Here is an 18,756-nt window from a genome sequence, read left to right as displayed (position 1 = left end):
GTGCATGACAGATGCTGTGGCACTTGTCTTGGAGCTGTTCTGTCAGTAAATGTCTTGATGGTAAGGTTTAGGAAGCTGAAATTGGACAAGACCATTGCAGGACATAAAGGGAGCAGGAAAGAAATTAAACACAGAATCAGGATAGCTAAAAGTGACCATGAAATGTTCTTGGCAGAAGGGTTAAGAAAAGCCAAAGGCACTTCATACATACATTACTGAAAGAGGGCAACTAGGGAGAGGGCAGGACACTCAAGGACAAAAAAAATGAGCAATATTGGCTAGAGCCAGAGGAAATATACAAGGTACTAAATGAGTGTTTTGCATTGATATCCACCAAGGAGGAGGACACAGAGAACAGTAAGATCAGAGAGGGGTATACTGATATTCTAGAGCAATTTCATATCAAGAAGGAGGCGGTGTTGCGTCATTATACTGAAGAATATTAAGGTAGATAAACGCCCATGGCCTCTATCTCAGATTATTGGGAGGGAAAAGAGAGGAGATTCCCTTGACAGCAAAGTAAGTATCTTCTTTAGCCACAGGAAAGGTCGAGAGAACTGGAGAATAGCCAATGTAGTTCCTTTGTTTAAGAAGGGTAACCAGGAAATTATAGGCCAGTGAACCTTTTATCATTAGTTGGAAAAGTATTAGAGCAGATCCTTAGGGACTCACATTTGGAAAAGCATTGCATTATTACAAATAAACAGCATGACTTTGTGCGGGAGGTCATATCTTAAAAACTTGACTGAGTTTCTCAGGAGGTGACAAAGATGATTAGGGCAATGGATGTTATATACATGAAATTTAGTAAGGTTCTCAACAAAGTCCTTCATGCTAGGCTGATATTAAAGATCAAAGCACACTAAATCTACAGCAACTTAGATTCAAAAACTGGCTTGCCCACAGAAAACAGAGGTTAGTAGTGGAGATGTTATTCTGATGGGGTATCTGTGACCAGTGGTGTTCAACAGGGATGAGTTCTGGGATTTCTGTTGTTTGAGATACATTAATGATTTGGACAAAGATGGGAACAGCGGGGAGGGTTGTCAATGCAAACAGCAGTATATATGCCAATTGGAAAGATGGGCAGAGAAATGGCAGACGGCATTTAATTTGGACAAATGCCAGATGTCACACTTTGCGAGGTCACATGTAAGAGGAAAGCACACAGTAAACGGCAGATCCCTTAGGAACATTAATGTACAGAGGATGTAGGTCTGTAGTTCACTTTAAGTGGCCACACATTTAGATATGGTGGTAAAGAAGTTGTATGGCATACTTGCCTTCATTGGTCAGGATGTAGGGTATAGCTGTCAGGAAGCCATGCCTCAGCTTTATAAAACTCTGGCAAGGCCACATTTGAAGTGTGTTTGCAGTTCTGGTTGTTGTATTTACAGGAAGGATGTGAAGGCTTTGGTGAGGTTGTAAAAGATGTTCATTCACCGGGATGTTTCCTGGATTCGATCTTTAGGTATAAGGAGAAGTTAGAAGAACCTGGACTTTTTTCTCTGGAGCATCGGGGCTGAGGTGCAACCTGATAAAAGCATATCAATTACAAGAGGCACAGATCTGGTAAAGACACAGCATCTCTTCCCTTGGGTGGAATTGAAAAATGCTTGAGGGCATAGCTTTAAGGTGAAAGAGGGAAAGCTTACAGGAGATTTACAGGGCTTTTTAAAAAAAAACGCACAGAATGGCAAGTGCCCCATAATGCATGGCCGAGTAACAATGGTGAAAGCAGACACAATAACAGTTAAAAAGCATTTTGAGACACATGTAAACCGGCTGGGAATGGTGAGATGTAGACCAGGTAGTTTAAATTGACATGGTGATAGTCACAGTTTTCATGGGCCAAAGGACCTGATCCTGTGCTTCATTGTTCTATACTCCTTGATTTTTATGATTGGGAGTGCAGAAAATATTCAGGAGAACAGATAAGACGACAGTTTGGAGTAGTCTCTGCACTGCAGAATGAAACTGCAGTGGAAATTAAATTTAATCAGTAACAGCAATGAGATAGATGTGAAGCAATGTGTTCAGAGCTGATAGTGGGAGATAAGTTAGATGCAGTTTGCTTATCATATCATAACCTAAGGCTGAGGAGATATCAGCAATGTTGGTCTGGGACACACTTCAAGATCTAAAAGGGCTCCGTATTGAAAGGTTGGGGTGAGATAGAAAGATCACTAAATACATCAGTGTTGCCATAGAGAACTGGCTGGAGGCAATGGTGGGCTCTAGTTAGAAAGGCTACTGAGGAAAGAGTGCTGAGCTAATGGTTTCAAGGCCTGAAAGTGACTTGCAAAATAATGGTCTCCAATCATTGCCTAACATCCACTTTGTCAGTGATGGTGGCCAAGAGGATCTAAAATTTCTTGAAGGAGAGGATTGAGTGGATATAATGATTGTGGTGATGTGGAAGACTTCATTTGGAATCATGAAAAAATAAAACCTCGTCTTGTCATCAAAAAATCTGGGAAAACTTGAAGAGGTAAGAAAGGGGATGACTCAAGCTCCTGAAACACTGCTGCAACATTTTCATATAGAGTTAAGAAACCCCAGAGCTTCCAATAATTTATGGTGATCATGGGGGATTTCTAAACAAGGAGAGATAGTCTCCATGAACGGTAATTGAATTAAACATTGAGCATAAAACCTAGAAGCTGGCCAGTGGTGTACTGGCATTAGCAACAGACCGAGGCGTGTGGTCCCGGGTTCGAATCCAGCCGACTCCTTGCACGCTTTCCACCTGTGCTGGGTTGAACGTCGAGCTAACGACTCGGCCTCGTAAGAAACAGACAAAAATTCCAAAGAAGCGCCCGATACACCCCAAGGTGTGGAAAGGAACCCCATCAAAACATACAGTAGAACACTACAGCGCAGGACAGACCCTTCAGTCTGTGATGTTCTGCCGACCTTACAACTGTTCTAAGGTAAATCTAACCCTTCCCTCGTACATAGTCTACCACCAATCTTAGCAAGCATCCCATCCCACATACCCACCACTCTCCATGTAAAAAAATCATTTCTGACATTCCCCCCTACACCTTAAAATAATGTCCCCTCAAACTAGTATTGTACCCCCCGCATGGTGAAAATGGCTAATACAAATTGAAGATAAAAGATTATATAAGACTGTTAATCAGGCATTAAACGTGTATCTTCTGTAGGATACAATCTTATTAATGACAATTTTAAACTACTCATTTTGTTTCTCACACTGCACATTATATGTATTTAAATACAGTACGGTTACAGGCTCAAGCTGACTCATGTTTTTTTTCCCCAGTTGTTGCTGTTACCATGTGCCAACCATTGTGATTAAAATACCTTCACAGTTCTTGCCGTCAAGAGCGAGCTTGAATCCAGTGCTGCAGGTGCAGTAATAAGACCCTGGGGTATTCTCACAATTATTTGCACAGAGTCGACCAGGATAGCGCCAACATTCATTAACATCTGCCAGAAGCAAGCAAGATTCAATGACAAGAGTAAAAATTAGATACTGTACAAGCAGAAATCAACTAATCCAGTCCAATAAAGGAGCTTTCATTATTCATTTCTAGCCCCAGCATCCAATTCTCCAGGAAACTTGAATCCATCTGAATTCAGCGAAGTTGGTGACGTTAAGATTAAATGTCTGTGCCCTTTCAGGTACATTAAGCAATTTAGCTTTTACACAGATGGTCATAAAAAAGAAACCGGAGACAGGTGGAACAGACAAACACTCATTTGGTCAGAACAAGTTCCATTGCTATCAATTATTTATCTTCTATTGTGTCTTGTATTAAATCTGTTTTTGAATTTCACGTCAAAATATGAATGCCATTAATTTCATTTATGAAAATAATTTCAAGCAGAGAATTAATTTCTGAGCAAGTATCATGAACAAATGTTTGCAATAGTTCATATACAACCAATTTTTATTAAAACAGTTTGTTAACCTTTGTGCAGTATTGATCACCTCTTCTGCAAAGTCAACATCAAGACAACAATCACTAAAAACAATGTTGCTGTAAAAATATTTCACAAGAAAGTCATTTCTCATTGTCAAAAAGAAATTGCATTTCAACAGAAAGAGAAATCATTAAAAAATTCACAAGAATGATTTTATTTCTAATAATCTCCATGCCATGTAAATAGGACAGAGTGCAAATGCAAAAGAACTGCACAGTTGAATGATGCATGTGGTTATACAGTATATCTAACATGATCTAATGCTTAGAAACACAAGTGGTGAATAATATATTTGGGATATTTGTATGGCGTTCTGTATAGGTACGCTCCAATGAGACAGGGAAGATATGGTAGGGTACAGGAACCACGGTGCACAAAAGCTGTAATAAATCATGTCAAGAAAAAAAAGAAAAGCTTACAAAAGTTCAGAGAGCTGGGTAATGTTGGAGACCTAGAAGATTATTAAGCTAACAGGAAGGAGCTTAGGAGAGCCAGAAGGCCTTGGCAGGCAGGACTAAGGAGCGACGGAGGATGAGAGGTGACCTGATAGAGGTGTATAAGATGATGAGAGGCATTGATCATGTGGATAGTCAGAGGCTTTTTCCCCAGGGCTGAAATGGCTGCCACAAGAGGACACAGGTTTAAGGTGCTGGGGAGTAGGTACAGATGAGATGTCAGGAGTAAGTTATTACACAGGGAGTGGTGACTGTGTCGAATGGGCTGCTGGCAACAGTGGTGGAGGCGGATACAATAGGGTCTTTTAAGAGACTTTTGGATAGGTACATGGAGCCTAGAAAAATAGAGGGCTGTGGGTAAGCCTAGAAATTTCTAAGGTAGGGACATGTTCAGTACAACTTTGTGGGCCAAAGGGCCTGTATTGTGCTGTAGGTCTTCTATATTTCTATGTTTTTATGTAATAGCACATTTGCTCCATGCACTGGGTGAATCGCACTGAACTGAATATGGAGAACTTTATATTGGAGTTACCCACTTTATAAAAAATAATTGAAGGTTAAAGGATCAAGGGCTGAGTGCATATCACGACTAGAAAACAAAGATGCTCTATTCTGAAGCAAAAACTGTAACGCTGGAAGAAAGTTCAAGTACAAAGTAAATTTATTATCAAATTACATACGTCACCATATACAACCCTGACATTTATTTTCTTGTATTCACAGTAAGTACAAAGAAACAATAAAATCAGTGAAAATCCACCAGCCTACAAGATGGGAAACACTGTGCAAGAGTCAACAAACTGTGCAAATACAGAAAGAGAAATAAATAAACAAACAAACAATAAATATTGAGAACATGATACAAAGAATCGTTGAAAGTTAGTACATAGGCTGTGGGAAAAGTTCAGTGATGGAGTGAGTGAAGTTATTCCTTCTGGTTCAAGAGCCTGATGGTTAAGGGGTAATAATCGGTGGTGTGGGTTCTGAGGCTCCTACACCTCCTTCCTGATGGTAGCAGTGAGAAGAGAGCATGGCCTTGGCCTGGATGGTGGGAGCCTAGGTGATGGATGCTGCTTTCCATGTAAATGTTCTCAATGGCTTTACAGCTTTAGATTGGGGAGTATCCACTACTTTAAGTAGGCTTTTCTGTTCAAAGGCTTTGGTGCTTCCACTCCAGGCTGTGATGCAACTAGTCAATATCCTCTCCACCACACATCTTTAGAAGTTTGTCAAAGTATTAGATGACATGCTGAATTTTCACAGACTTCTAACAAATTAGAGGCACTGCCGTGCTTTCTTTGTAGTGTCACTTACATATGGGAACCAGGACAGGAATGAAAACACCGAGGAATTTAAAATTTTTGACTCTCTCCACCTCTGATCCCCCAATGTCATGTGGATCATTGACTTCCGGTTTCCTCCTCCTATAATCAATAATCAGCTCCATGGTCTTGCTGACATTGAGTGAGAGGTTGTTGTTGTGGCACTGCTCAGCTAGACTTTCAATCTCTCTCCTATATGCTGATTTGTTACCACCTTTGATTCGGCCAATGACAGTGGTGTCATCAGCAAATTTAAATATGCATTGGAGCTCTGTGTAGTCTCACAGTTGTAAATAAAAAGTGAGTAGAACAGAGGGCTAAGCACAGAACCTCGTGGTGCACCTCACTGATGGTGATTGTGGAGGAGATGTTGTTCCCAATCCTAATTGACTGAGATCTGCAAGTGAGGAAGTCAATCACACAAGGAAGTGTTGAGGCTTAGGACTTGACCCTTTTTGCTTAGTTTGAGAGGATGATAGTATTGAATGACAAGATGTAGTCAATGAAGAGCATCCTGATATATGCATCTCCACTGTCCAGATGTTCCAGGGTTGAAGAACCAATCACCCAACCCTGAACTCAACCTGTCAAGCAGCGCCCATGGAGAGAGAACACAATTAATGTTTTGGGTCAGACACTGAGGAAGTGAAGGGTTTAGGCTTTACTGAGCAGACCTAAGGAAGGAGGGAGGTGTAACCAAAAGGAAGTAGGTTTACACCAATCTGATGAAAACAAACATGAGTACAGACCTTGGGCTTATAAGATACAGGATGAGAAAGAGATGAGTGTGTAAATGAAAAAAGAAAAGAGAACTGTTTACCTGAAGCTTTAAAATTCCATATGCATTGTAGAAGATTGTTAAGTGCCCAGACAGGAGATAAGATGCAGTCCTTCTTGTTTGTAGAAGGTCAAATTTTGGCAGTGGAGAAGGCATCAGACAGAACAGTATGGGAGGGAGACCGGTCTGTAGCAAACTCCTTCATAACTTTTGGCAGCACAAACCTAATCCCACCACCAGTCACATCTTCCCTTCCTCCTTCAGCATTCTGCAGGGATGTTTCACGTCAGGATCTCATCTCCTAACCCCAATCACCACTCCCCAAACTCAGCTTAATTGGTTGAGTTCTTCCAACATTTCTGATTTTGTTTTCTATCTAACTCGGGTGCAACATACACAAAGTGTAGTCTCTTAGAAAATTAATTGAGGAGAAGTTTTGCAATGTAAGTGAAACTCCTACACTTGTGGCAGCTAGTTAATTCCAGCTCTCTGTTCCAATGGCAGAAGCAATGTCATACATTTGCTATTGATTCCTTTTAGTTAGTTGCTTTTTCTATTCATAGCACACCTTCAAATGAGTAAATGCAACAAAGGATATCATTGTGTAGTGAAAGTATTTATAGAAAATTGGCAACCAACTATATTCCAATAGTTTTACCTAGGAATTAAATAATGCCTGCCAGAATGTGTACAATTCTGGCATCTATAACCAAGCAATAAGTGCCAATTATTACATTAACTATTTATGATTCTATACACTGTTGAACAGCTTTCTTTAAATAAAACCGTTCACAGGTCTGACATTGCTTAGATTTTTGTGGTATGTGGTCATCTTCAATGAGACCAGCATTTATTACACATTCCTCACTGAACAAGAGAAGTGAACTTGAAGTGCTGCAGGCTCTGCTATTAAAGATGTCACACTTTGAAGCTGCTGTTAGGTTGGAATTTGACTCAGTGAAGGTAAAGGATCGTTGGCACTATGTTTCTAAATGAGAATGAAAGCAAACCTAGAAAATAAAGGATGGGTGTAATGTCCAGACTTTATAAAGCACTGGTGAGGCCTCACTTGGGGGTATTGTGAGCAGTTTTGTTTCCCTTATCTTAGAAACGATGTGCTGACACTGGAGAGGGTTCCAAGGAAGTTCATGGATATGATTCGAAGATTAAACAGCTTGTCATATGAAGAGCATTTGACAGCTCTGGGTCTGCATTCACTAGAAGTCAGAAGAATGAGGGGTGACCTCTGATTATAGCAAATGACAAGTAGTTTATAAGACTCTTTGTAGGTGGCAGAATTGCATTGAGGGTGTTAGGAATGAAGTTACTTACAGCCGGATACCCAGCTTCTGATCTGGTCTAATTAAGTTCCTGGTCAAGGGTGACTTCCAAGATGTTGATGATTGAGAAGGATGGGGAAATTGGGCACAGTTGTGTTAAAGCAGTTGAATGTTAAGATGATATGGTTAGTCTGTTTTCTTTCAGAGAGCCTTTGCCTGGCACTTGCATGATACCACTGTCATTTGCGCTTTATTAAGACAAACTTTTATGATGCCTAGGTCCTTCTCCATGCAGCCTGAAACTCATTAACAAAATAGTGTGAATAAAACTCAAGACAAATGACAGTGGACATCTCGAGGACCGAAGTAACAGGCCTCTGATAAGGACAGATGTCTTCTGCTGTGCCTGGTGTGACTGGTTGTTGCCCAGGCAACGCTTCATTGCAATGTTATAAGAATGATAAGCCATTCGGCATACAAGTCTACAACTATTAACATGAACATTTGAGGAATGTGAAGTTTTGAAAAAAGTAATCCAAAATGCTATTCTTCAAAAATGTTGTCACATTAATGGTCCAAAACAGTTTTGCTTCCAGATTAGAATATATTTCTACCAGCTGTTAAAAGTGAGTGGCAGAATTTCTATTACACTGGGGACAAAATAGCTACCACCATGAATCTGAAATACTGGAGGAGGGTAAACCAATGCATTGGTTCAGTTGGCAACTATCTAAATTTACATGTGGATAAATTTTAAATTTACACATTGGGCACCACGGTAGCATGATGCCATTATAGCTTGGGGCGTTGGGAGTTTGGAGTTCAATTCCAGCGCCGTCTGTAAAGAGATGGTGTGTTCTCCCTGTGACCTCGTGGGTCTCCTGTTCCCTCCCACATTCCAAAAACATACTGGTTAGTATGTGAATTGATCACTGTCAACTTTCCTGGGATTAGACCAGGATTAAATAGGGTTGCTGGGCGATGCAGCTGATTGGGCCAGAAGGGCCTGTTCTGTGCTGTATATAGATATCTAGATATCTAGGTAGATGCAGATAAAGGTTGTCCAAACAATCAAGACTTAGCAAAGCAGAATTGTAGGGAGTAACTCAATCACAATTCATAGACTCTGATGAAAATCCTTTTGTCACTGAGTCAGTTTCTGACCTTTGTACAAATTAGCTATAGAAAAGAAAATATTTCTTTCTGCCTCTTCCAGGAGATATTTAATTGTCTGCAAACAATTTTGCACGAAAACAGGGGAAAGAGGCAGAAATGGGACAGTCAATGGCCAAATGCAAAATGGAGTCCAAAGGATAATGGTATGAACTGTGCTAGCTCTATTCGGTCAAGCCAGGTCTAGTTGTCTGTCTTCTCCGTCCATGAACTCCATGTGCAGCCGGAAGTAATGATGGGATAGCCCAGATTTATAATTGCAAATGCAACTCTCCAATTCTACAAAACTCAGACCCAGCAATGCAATGTATTTCACAAGGGAATCTTGGCCAACAGATTAGGAAATAGATGGAAAGCTTTATATATACACACACACACACACACACAAACAAAAAAATGCTAGAAGCAGAACATCAGGCAGTATCTTTGAAAAGAGTAAAATATCTAATATTATTAATAGTTTGCTTTTTGATTGTCAATTATTCTCAGTATTTCAAGGCTTTTTTGCTCAAGTACAAATGCCCCCACATTACAGGGGTTGCACTCCTAGAAAAGCTCCATATTGGAATACTCCATCTGCTCATGCAACAAGAAATGAAAGATGAAAAAATCTGCAAGAACAAATTTTAATTGGAATCTTTATTGATTTGCAAATTCAGCAAGGTGAATTTACATTTCCAGAACAGCCATACCATACAGATGTTACTTATAATTATTATATAAGTTTTTAATTCCAGCAACTTTAGTCATTTTAAAATTTTAAAAACTACAACTCGTCTCCATACATGATGAGAGATGAAGTTCCACTCCTCAGTTTTCTCTCTGGACTAAGGCTTTCAGTCTTAGTGCACCAGCTGAGACCCACGCACCACTGAAGCCTCATCAGGCCTCTTCATTCAGCCCAGGTAAGCGAAGGAAGGTGTGCATTGTAACGGCAAGCTAGATACAGTTCAATTCAGCCCGCAGTGTGAATAAGACACCACAGGCAAAGCAGTTGGAGAGAAGTTTATAGATTCAAGTTTACACATGCCCCAGCAGCACAAGCCAGCATGTGAGAAATCAAGGTGTGAAAGTCATTTTTGATGTGCATCGGGAGTTACCATCAAGAGCATGACCAAATGGAATGCTCATCCTTTTGTCTCTTCTTTGTATAATTCAGGTGAATTCCAGGATCTGCGATTGCTGTACATCCAAGAACAAATTTATTTAGGGGCTGAATGATGTTATTTGTGTCAGCTTCAGACAATGGTAAAGCACCATCAGATGGTGCTGATAAGTTTCACCACCACACTGATCTCTAAGACTAGATGCATGACAGCCCACAGGGCTGCCACAGGCATATAGCCTCCAGCCTTAAACAATGCTAATGCTGAAAGTTCTCCTGAAAGGATACTGTGCAAAGAGAAAAAGACCTCCTTTGGAATGGAACAGAGACCAGTAAAACCAACTCAGCGGCATTCAATGTGAAAACCCAGCCCTACCGCTTCCAACATACCACATGCTGCTGGAGAGGAAGCCAGACAATAGGGCAGGGGATACTGGAAATCTTATGGAACACACCCACAAAGTGGAGGAACTCAGCAGGTCAGACAGCATCTATGGTGAGGAATAAACTACAAGATATGTATTCTTCTTAATTCCAGCATGGACCTAGCCTGACTGCAAAAGGACAAGGGTTGGGCATGTGATTGGCAACTTCATTCCAGGAAGAAAATATACAGGTCCGATCAGTGAAGAGTGAACAGGATTAAACTTTCAGGTCAAACAGAACTGGGCAATTTCATCCACCTGAGACATTTACTTTATCCTCTCTCTACAGATGCAGTCTGTCTTACTGAATGTTTCCAGCACTTCATTTTATATCAGCTTCCTTTGCTGACTTCCTTCCATACAATTCCCTGAAAACTCTATCAAATTTCCTCTGACAGGATTATCCATCAACTTCAGGCAATCCTTCCTTCACTCACGAACTATCAGCTTAGAAAAAAACATCAGCTGTAATCAACAGTCCTAAATTATCATGGCACTCTACTGATTTTCCACATGGCATGCCATTAAACACTGCGGGGGGGTGTTTAACAAGTAGCCCTGTTTTACTGGCATATAGTAGCAGCAGAAAATCTGATATGACCTGTTCTGCCAAACACATGCCTCAAGATTGTCCATCTGTTGAAACTAACGGATAAGAGCTCACAGACTTGAAGTATGAAATGTTAGAAAAAAATTGCTGCGAGGATGTGGCAGGAGGACACCTAGTAATTAAGGGGCCTTTAGGGAAAATGATGTTGAATATAATATCAAGACTAAAAGTAATGTAGTTCAATCTGACCAAAGCAAAGTAAAAAGGAATTACTTGTGTTTGAGTATGGTAGACTGGGAAACTACTTTAAGAGGTATTGAACAAACGAAGCAACGGCCAAGTATTAATATGTAGTTTACAAAGAGTGTAGCTCCCAAAATCTCAACAGGGAGAGTGATCCAGGTGAAGTTAATAACAGAAATTGAAGTTATTATTAGTAGGGGAAAAAAGAAGATTCATAATGTTGTAGCGATGTGCTACACACAGCGCTGAAATAACAACATGCAGTCGGTAAGTCATTTGGAGACTAGTTTATTCAAACTTTGCGGCGCTGGCATTTAATCCCTAGCGCCCGCCCTCTCCGGGCGGAAATGACATCAGAGGTGCATTACCAAAGTCTCCCCCTGCGCGCTGGCTATTTGTGAGCCGGTTCGCCTGCGTAGAAAGTGGGTTGCCACATAACCCCCCCCCCCCCCAGAACCGGCGATACACCCCCCAGTGTCCACAGTCTGGATCAGCCTCTGTTTGGGAGGTCTGCCTCTGTGCTGCGGTGCCTGTACCTCGACCGGCTGCGACAAGTCCACATGGGCTGGTTTGAGTCGGTCCACTGTGAAAACCTCCTCTTTCCCCCCAAAGTCCAGAACGTACGTGGACCCATTGTTGTTAATCACCTTGAATGGCCCCTCGTACGGCCGCTGTAGCGGTGCCCGGTGTCCGCCCCTTCATACAAACACAGACTTACAGTTGTGCAGGTCTTTGGGTACATGGGTCGGGGTCTGTCCATGCTGTGAAGTTGGTACGGGGGCCATGTTGCCGAGCCTTTCGCGTAGCCTGTCCAGGACTGTCTGTGGGTTCTTCCCCTAGCCCCCTTGGGGCTGGTATGAACTCTCCTGGGACGGCCAGGGGTGTACCGTACACCAATTCGGCCGATGAAGCGTGCAGATCCTCTTCGGGTGCTGTGCGAATTCCAAGCAGGACCCAGGGAAGCTCATCCACCCAGTTAGGTCCTCTCAGGTGGGCCATGAGAGCCGACTTCAAGTGACGGTGGAAACGTTCCACTAGTCCGTTCGACTGTGTGTGGTAGGCAGTTGTCTGGTGCAGCTGCGTTCCCAACAGGCTGGCCACAGCCGACCACAGGCTAGAGGTGAACTGGGCGCCTCTGTTGGAGGTAATGTGGGCCGGTACCCTGAAGCGTGCTACCCAGGTTGCAATCAGTGGTTGGGCGCAGGAATCGACAGATGTGTCGGTGAGCGGGACCGCCTCTGGCCACCTCGTTCCTCGGGACACTGGTAGGGGGCCCACGATATCTACATGAGTGTGGTCGAACCTCCGGTGTGTGGGTTCGAACTGCTGCGGCGGGGCTTTAGTGTGTCACTGCACCTTGGCTGCTTGGCACTGCGCGCACATTCTGGCCCATTCACTGACCTGCTTGCGAAGTCCGTGCCACGCGAACTTGCTGGAGACCAGCCAGACGGTTGTCCAGATAGATGGATGCGCCAAACCGTGTATGGAGTCGAAAAGGCTGCTGGGACGATGGGGCGAGGTTGGCTGGTAGCCACATTGCACAGGAGGGTCCTATCACCTGGGCCTACGAGAAAGTCTTGCAGCTGCAAACCCGAGACTGCGGTCCTGTAGCTGGGCATCTCGTTGTCTGCCTGCTGCGCCTCCGCCAGTGCTGCATAGTCCACCCCCAGGGATAGGGCCTGGACAACTGGTCTGGAGAGTGTGTCCGCCACGACGTTATCCTTTCCCGAGACATGCTGGATGTCCGTCGTGTACTCGGAGATGTAGGACAGATGTTGCTGCTAGCGAGCCGACCAGGAATCGGACACCTTCGTGAATGTGAAGGTCAACAGTTTGTGGTCCGTGAACGCGGTGGCCTTCTAAGAAGTACCTGAAATGCCAGATTACCAGATACAGTGCCAACAGCTCCCGGTCGAAAGCACTGTACTTGAGTTCGGGTGGTTGTAGGTGCTTGCTGAAGAACGCCAGGGGTTGCCAGCGCCCCTCGATGAGTTGCTCCAGCACCCCACCGACTGCTGTGTCAGATGCGTCCACTGTGAGGGCAGTCGGAACATCCGTTCTGGGGTGCACCAGCATCGCCAAGGCTTCCTTGGCTTTAACGAAAGCGGCCATGGCCTCCTCGTCCCAAGTAATGTCCTTGCCTTTACCCGACATCAGGGTGTACAAAGGGCGCATGATACGGGCTACTGAGGGGAGGAACAGTGGTAGAAGTTCACCATACCAACGAATTCCTGCAGGCCTTTGACCATGTTGGGCCGGGCAAAGTGGCGGATCGCGTCTACCTTGGCGGGCAGAGGTGTTGCCCCGTCTTTGGTAATCCTGTGGCCCAGGAAGTCGATGGTATCGAGACCGAACTGGCATTTGGCCGTGTTGATCGTGAGGCCGAAATCACTGACGGGAGTAGAGCTGACGGAGGTGGGACAGATGCTCCTGACGACGACTGCTGGCTATAAGGATGTCGTCCAAATAGATGAACGCAAAGTCCAGGTCGCGTCCCACTGCATCCATTAGCCGCTGGAACGTATGTGTGGCATTCTTCAGGCCGAACGGCATTCCGAGGAACTCAAACAGGCGGAACGTGGTGATAAGTGCTGTTTTGGGGATGTCTTCAGGGTGCACCGGGATTGGATGGTATCCCCGGACGAGGTCTACTTTGGAAAAGATTCTTGCCTCATGCAGGTTTGCTGCAAAGTCCAGTATGTGCGGCACGGGGTAGCGGTCTGGAGTTGTAGCCTCGTTCAGTCTGCGGTAGTCACCGCATGGTCTCCAACCCCTTTGGACACCATGTGCAGGGGGGAGGCCCATGGGCTGTCGGACCACCGTACGATCCCCAATTCCTCCATCCTCTTGAACTCCTCCTTCGCCAGGCGGAGATTTTCCGGGGGGAGGCTTCATGCGCGGCCGTGGAGGGGTGGTCCCTGGGTCGGGATGTGGTGTTGTACCTCATGTCTGGGCATGGCTGCCGTGAACTGCGGTGCCAGAATCGATGTAAAGTCCGCCAGGATTCTGGCGAATTTGTTGTCCGACAGCATGATGAAGTCCAGGTGTGGGGCCGGCAGCTTGGCTTCACCCAGGGAGAACGTCTGGAAAGTCTCGGCATGTACCAGTCTTTTCCCTTGCAAGTCGACCAGCAGGCTGTGAGCTCGCAAGAAGTCCACCCCAGGAGTGGTTGGACCACGGCGGCCAGTGTGAAGTTCCACATGAACCGGCCGGTGCCAAACTGTATTGTGCTGCTGTTTGCGGCCCTCAAGGGTGGGTCCTGGCTTCCTGTTGCGGGTGTCGTACCCCATCGGGGGCAAGACGCTGATCTCCGCTCCAGTGTCGACCAAGAAGCGGCGTCCCGACTGTTTGTCCCTGACGTACAAGAAGCTGTCCTGGTGGCCAGCCACCATAGTCATTAGCGGCAGCTGGCCCTGGCCCTTGCAGGGCGGGCGACAACGGCAGGCTTCTGTGCCCCACCGCTGGTGGTAGAAACACCACTGTTCTCTGTCCTCCTCACTCCTGCCTCTGTGTTGTGTGCGCCCCCCTGCTGGGCCTGGTCTGGTCTGCTGTTGGGCGTGTGGCCTGGTAATCTGACCAACGGACGTCACGCTCTCCCTCTTGACTTTCCACAGCACGTCTGTCCGGGCCGCCGCCTTCCGGGGGTCACTGAAATCTGCGTTGGCCAGCAGCAGATGTATGTCCTCGGGCAGTTGTTCTAGGAATGCTTGCTCGAAAATGAGGCAGGGCTTGTGTCTGTCAGCCAGGGACAGCATCTCGTTCATCAATGCTGACGGCAGTCTGTCTCCCAAACCATCCGGGTGAAGCAGGCGGGCAGCTCGCTCACGCTGTGAGAGGCCAAAGGTCTCAATGAGCAGCACTTTGAATGCTTCATATTTGCCTTCTTCCGGGGGCGACTGTATGAAATCCGCAACCTGGGCGGCCGTCTCCTGGTCAAGGGCGCTCACCACGTGGTAGTAACGCGTGGAATCAGAGGATATCTGCCGAATCTGGAACTGGGCTTCTGCTTGGCTAAACCACACGCGTGGTCGCAGTGTCCAGAAAGTCGGCAGTTTTAGCAAAACTGCGTGAACAGATGAACAAATCCCGTTTGGACCATCGGGGTCACCAATGTAGCAATGTGCTACACACAGCGCTGAAATAACGACACACAGTCGGTAAGTCGTTTCGAGACTAGTTTATTCAAACTTCGCGGTGCTGGCATTTAGTCCCTAGCGCCTGCCCTCTCCAGGCGGAAATGATGTCAGAGGTGCATTATCAAAGTCTCTCCCCGCGCGCTGGCTATTTGTGAGCCGGTTCGCCGGCGTAGAAAGTGGGTCACCACAACGTAGCATAAAAGGAACAGTCAGCCTGAAAAGTGGGGAAATTTCAGGCTTCAGCAAAGGAGCATCAGGCGTCGATGAGGAGAGAGAGCACAGAATGCACGAACAACTCTAGCCAAAGAGAAAAGGCAGATTCTAAAAGCTTCCATGGGTACGTAAAGAAGAATATTCAGCAAGCATTACTGCTGTTCATTTACAGGCTGGGAAAGGAGAAAATATACAAAAGTGTAAGGAAATGGCAGAGCAATCAAATAAATCATTTGTGAGCGAAGCCACTGAAACTAGTGCAGAACAACAGGTATGGAGTAAATTAGAAGCTGAAAGAAGTTAGTATTAGCAAAGAGTTGCATTGGCAAGATTAATTAAATTGAAAGCCAATATAACTCTAGGACCTGATGACTGATGGGGAGAGATTAAACAGAGTAGGTCTCTATTCTCTCGTGTTTAGAAGAATGAGTAGTGATCTCATTAAAACATATGGAACTTGACAGGTAGATACAGGGATGCTATTTCCTCTGGCTGGGGTGTCTCAAATCATAGTTTCCAAACAAGGTCAGCTGTTCAGCACTGAGATGATAAGAATTCTCTTCACTCAGAAGAGAGTGAATCTTAAAATTCTCTGCCTGGAGGACCGTGGATGTTCAGTCACTGAATATATTCAAAAATAAAAATTGGCAGATTTTTGGATATTAGGAGAGTCGAGAGAGATGGGGGTTGGGGCAAGTAGCATAATGTGAATGAACAAGCAAGCATAAAAGCTGAAGAGCATACTCCCTTCCTATTTCTGCTGTCCTTTTCAACACCAAAATCCTTGATCTTGAATTATGCCATCCTCAGTTTCATTACAAGCACATGCAAAATCCAACTTTTATTTTACGTCTTGAAAACTGAAGCTGGCTCCCAATCTTTGCATCCTCTTTATAGGAGAAGAAATGTCAAATCTCAGCCTACTTTCCTTTTTTATGAATTAGAAGCCAAACCCACCTTCCTGTTAAAAGTTTTCATTCATTGGCCTGTGCCCATAGCATGCAGAAGTGTTGCCACACCATTGGTCAGAAATGATGCGTGGAGCCTGGTGCTCAAAAGGTGTTATAAACTCTTTCTTTTGATGGCGTACCGTGGGCATGGTCTTCTCAGCATCTTTCAGTGCAAGCAGTTAACAAAATGTACTGGCCCGGATTCATGAACAATGGCATCTAGCTCAAGTCAGCGAGACAATGTAGAGGAGGGGATTACAATGACTATGACACGAAGTGTGAGGGAGCAGTTGAAAGTAATACATATCCAAGGTTATCACTGACTTATGATGCCGATCTTACAGATAAAAGAGAGACATTCGCAAGGCATGAAGTGCCGCTGCAAGGTGGAGGGAAAGGGAAGCTTCTGGAAACCAGTGCGAGGAGAGTTCATTAGTGGCACATGCAGCATATCGGGGGGTGGGGGTTTAACTGGACAGCAAAGTTTTCATGAAGAGTGTGTGGTAGCTCCAGAGGCACTGCGCAAGGATGCACAGACATGTTCCATGAAGGCCCTGCTCGCCAAACCAAAAAGGCTGGCTCTTCCAGTTTAGTCAGGTGTATTGAGTGGTTGTAAACAGATATTACACGTGACGAGGGTTCAAAGCTCAAATTTGCATTCAGCCACCAAGGGGAAATGCAGCAGTGAGAAGCAGCAGGCGCTAACAGATACCATGAGTGGTGCACACAGTTTAGATTTTTCTGCATGCCAACGTAGGCCTTTGGGGAAAATTGGGATTGCCCCTGAGTAAGTGATGAGCTTCCAAGTGATGGGGACTTAGTAGTGGAAGAGGATGAGAGCAGACAGGGCAATTCATGCAGTGATCAGGTACAGCAATCAGAAAAGGAACTCTATCTAATAGAACTGGCAATGGATGTGGTTAACAAATGACAGTCAGTTGTCTTCTGCTGCTTCTTCAAGTTTTTATAGCTGTTTATTAAAGGCATGACTCTACAGGGGGCCTTCTTGAAAGCAAAATTATTCCGTACAAATCACAATGATCATTAATTCCACGGCAGGCTTACTCAGCACGACATTATCAGGATGAATTAATCAACAGCGAGTCTCCAATCATTCTGCTCATCTGCAGGTACCTGAGATGTCCCTAAATATCTTTTATCTACAATAGATATAATAGACACATTCTGAAGGGCCTTGAATGATTTTTGAGCTGGCTGCTGTATCACAACAGAATTTGAAAATGATTTTCTGTTTTTTTTTTAATGTTTTCCACCACTTAAAATCAAATTACCTCAAAGGACATGACCTAATATTAAATATTATTCATTGTATTAAACTTCATCAAAAATAATTAACTATTGAATCACTGTTAAATATATCAAAGAATTATTCTTAAAACCTAGCTCCTTAAGGTTGCTATAGCTGGGGGTGACTGTAGGGATAAGCATGCATCTCTGACAACCAAGTTCAGATCTTGGCATTCATTTGTGGCTTAGCTACGAAGTCTGGCAAAAGCATTTCTCCTGCAGGTGAAGGGGCAAAGGTGGGTTACTGGCACCGTAAAACCAGTCACTTCGGGCAAATGGGGCTCATCAGCCAGGTTGGCAACTCACCTAGAAGGAAAACTCTGATCTCAAACCACCGCTGTCTTGCAGCTATACCCACTCATGAGGAAGGCTTCGGGAGTAAACCCTGAGGAAAAATCTCAAGCTGGAATCCCAACGGTACTCCTACATTGAGGTCAATGCTGACTGCCAACTCCTGGTGCCAAACTCTGTCGGTCTCTGCCGTTCCTTTGGATTCATCAGCTGCGTGGAGAGGGGGAGCTTGCTGCATGGGCAACAGCTTGCCCCCCATTTCGTGCTGCCCTGGCTTGTGTATATAGACAGCTAGGAGACGACTTCCATTGCCAAGCCCAGCAAACAGAGGGCTTCAAGATTCTTAACGCCATTGCCTTTTCTAAATCTTGAAATGGTTGTCCACCTGTATTTGCCTATAACCAGATTTTCTTTACTGATGTGCATAATCAGTAGGAGTGGACTCTGAGGAGAGGAAAACACACTGCACGAGTAAGATGGAGATAATGGAGTTTGGGACGAAACAGATTGCTACCCCCACCTTCATCTCATCTATATATACAGCTGTCAGATAGAAGAGCAGAAGTTCAGGCA

At 44.6% G+C, this 18,756-nt stretch overlaps 1 protein-coding gene across 1 annotated transcript in view; it reads right to left on the bottom strand.

The window, feature by feature from the left end:
- Positions 1–18,756, bottom strand: part of fbln2 (fibulin 2) — a 225,187-nt gene that overhangs the window by 29,554 nt on the left and 176,877 nt on the right. Inside the window, exon 16 of the mRNA XM_059944108.1 lies at positions 3,331–3,456. Within this exon, the coding sequence (XP_059800091.1) occupies positions 3,331–3,456 (126 nt within the window). The remainder of the gene's footprint in view (positions 1–3,330; positions 3,457–18,756) is intronic.

The sequence above is a fragment of the Hypanus sabinus genome, chromosome 19 (assembly GCF_030144855.1).
Source record: "Hypanus sabinus isolate sHypSab1 chromosome 19, sHypSab1.hap1, whole genome shotgun sequence".
Taxonomy (NCBI): Eukaryota; Metazoa; Chordata; class Chondrichthyes; order Myliobatiformes; family Dasyatidae; genus Hypanus; species Hypanus sabinus.
The sequence above is the reverse complement of the archived record's forward strand: the minus strand, read 5'-3'. Positions and strand labels throughout refer to the sequence as shown.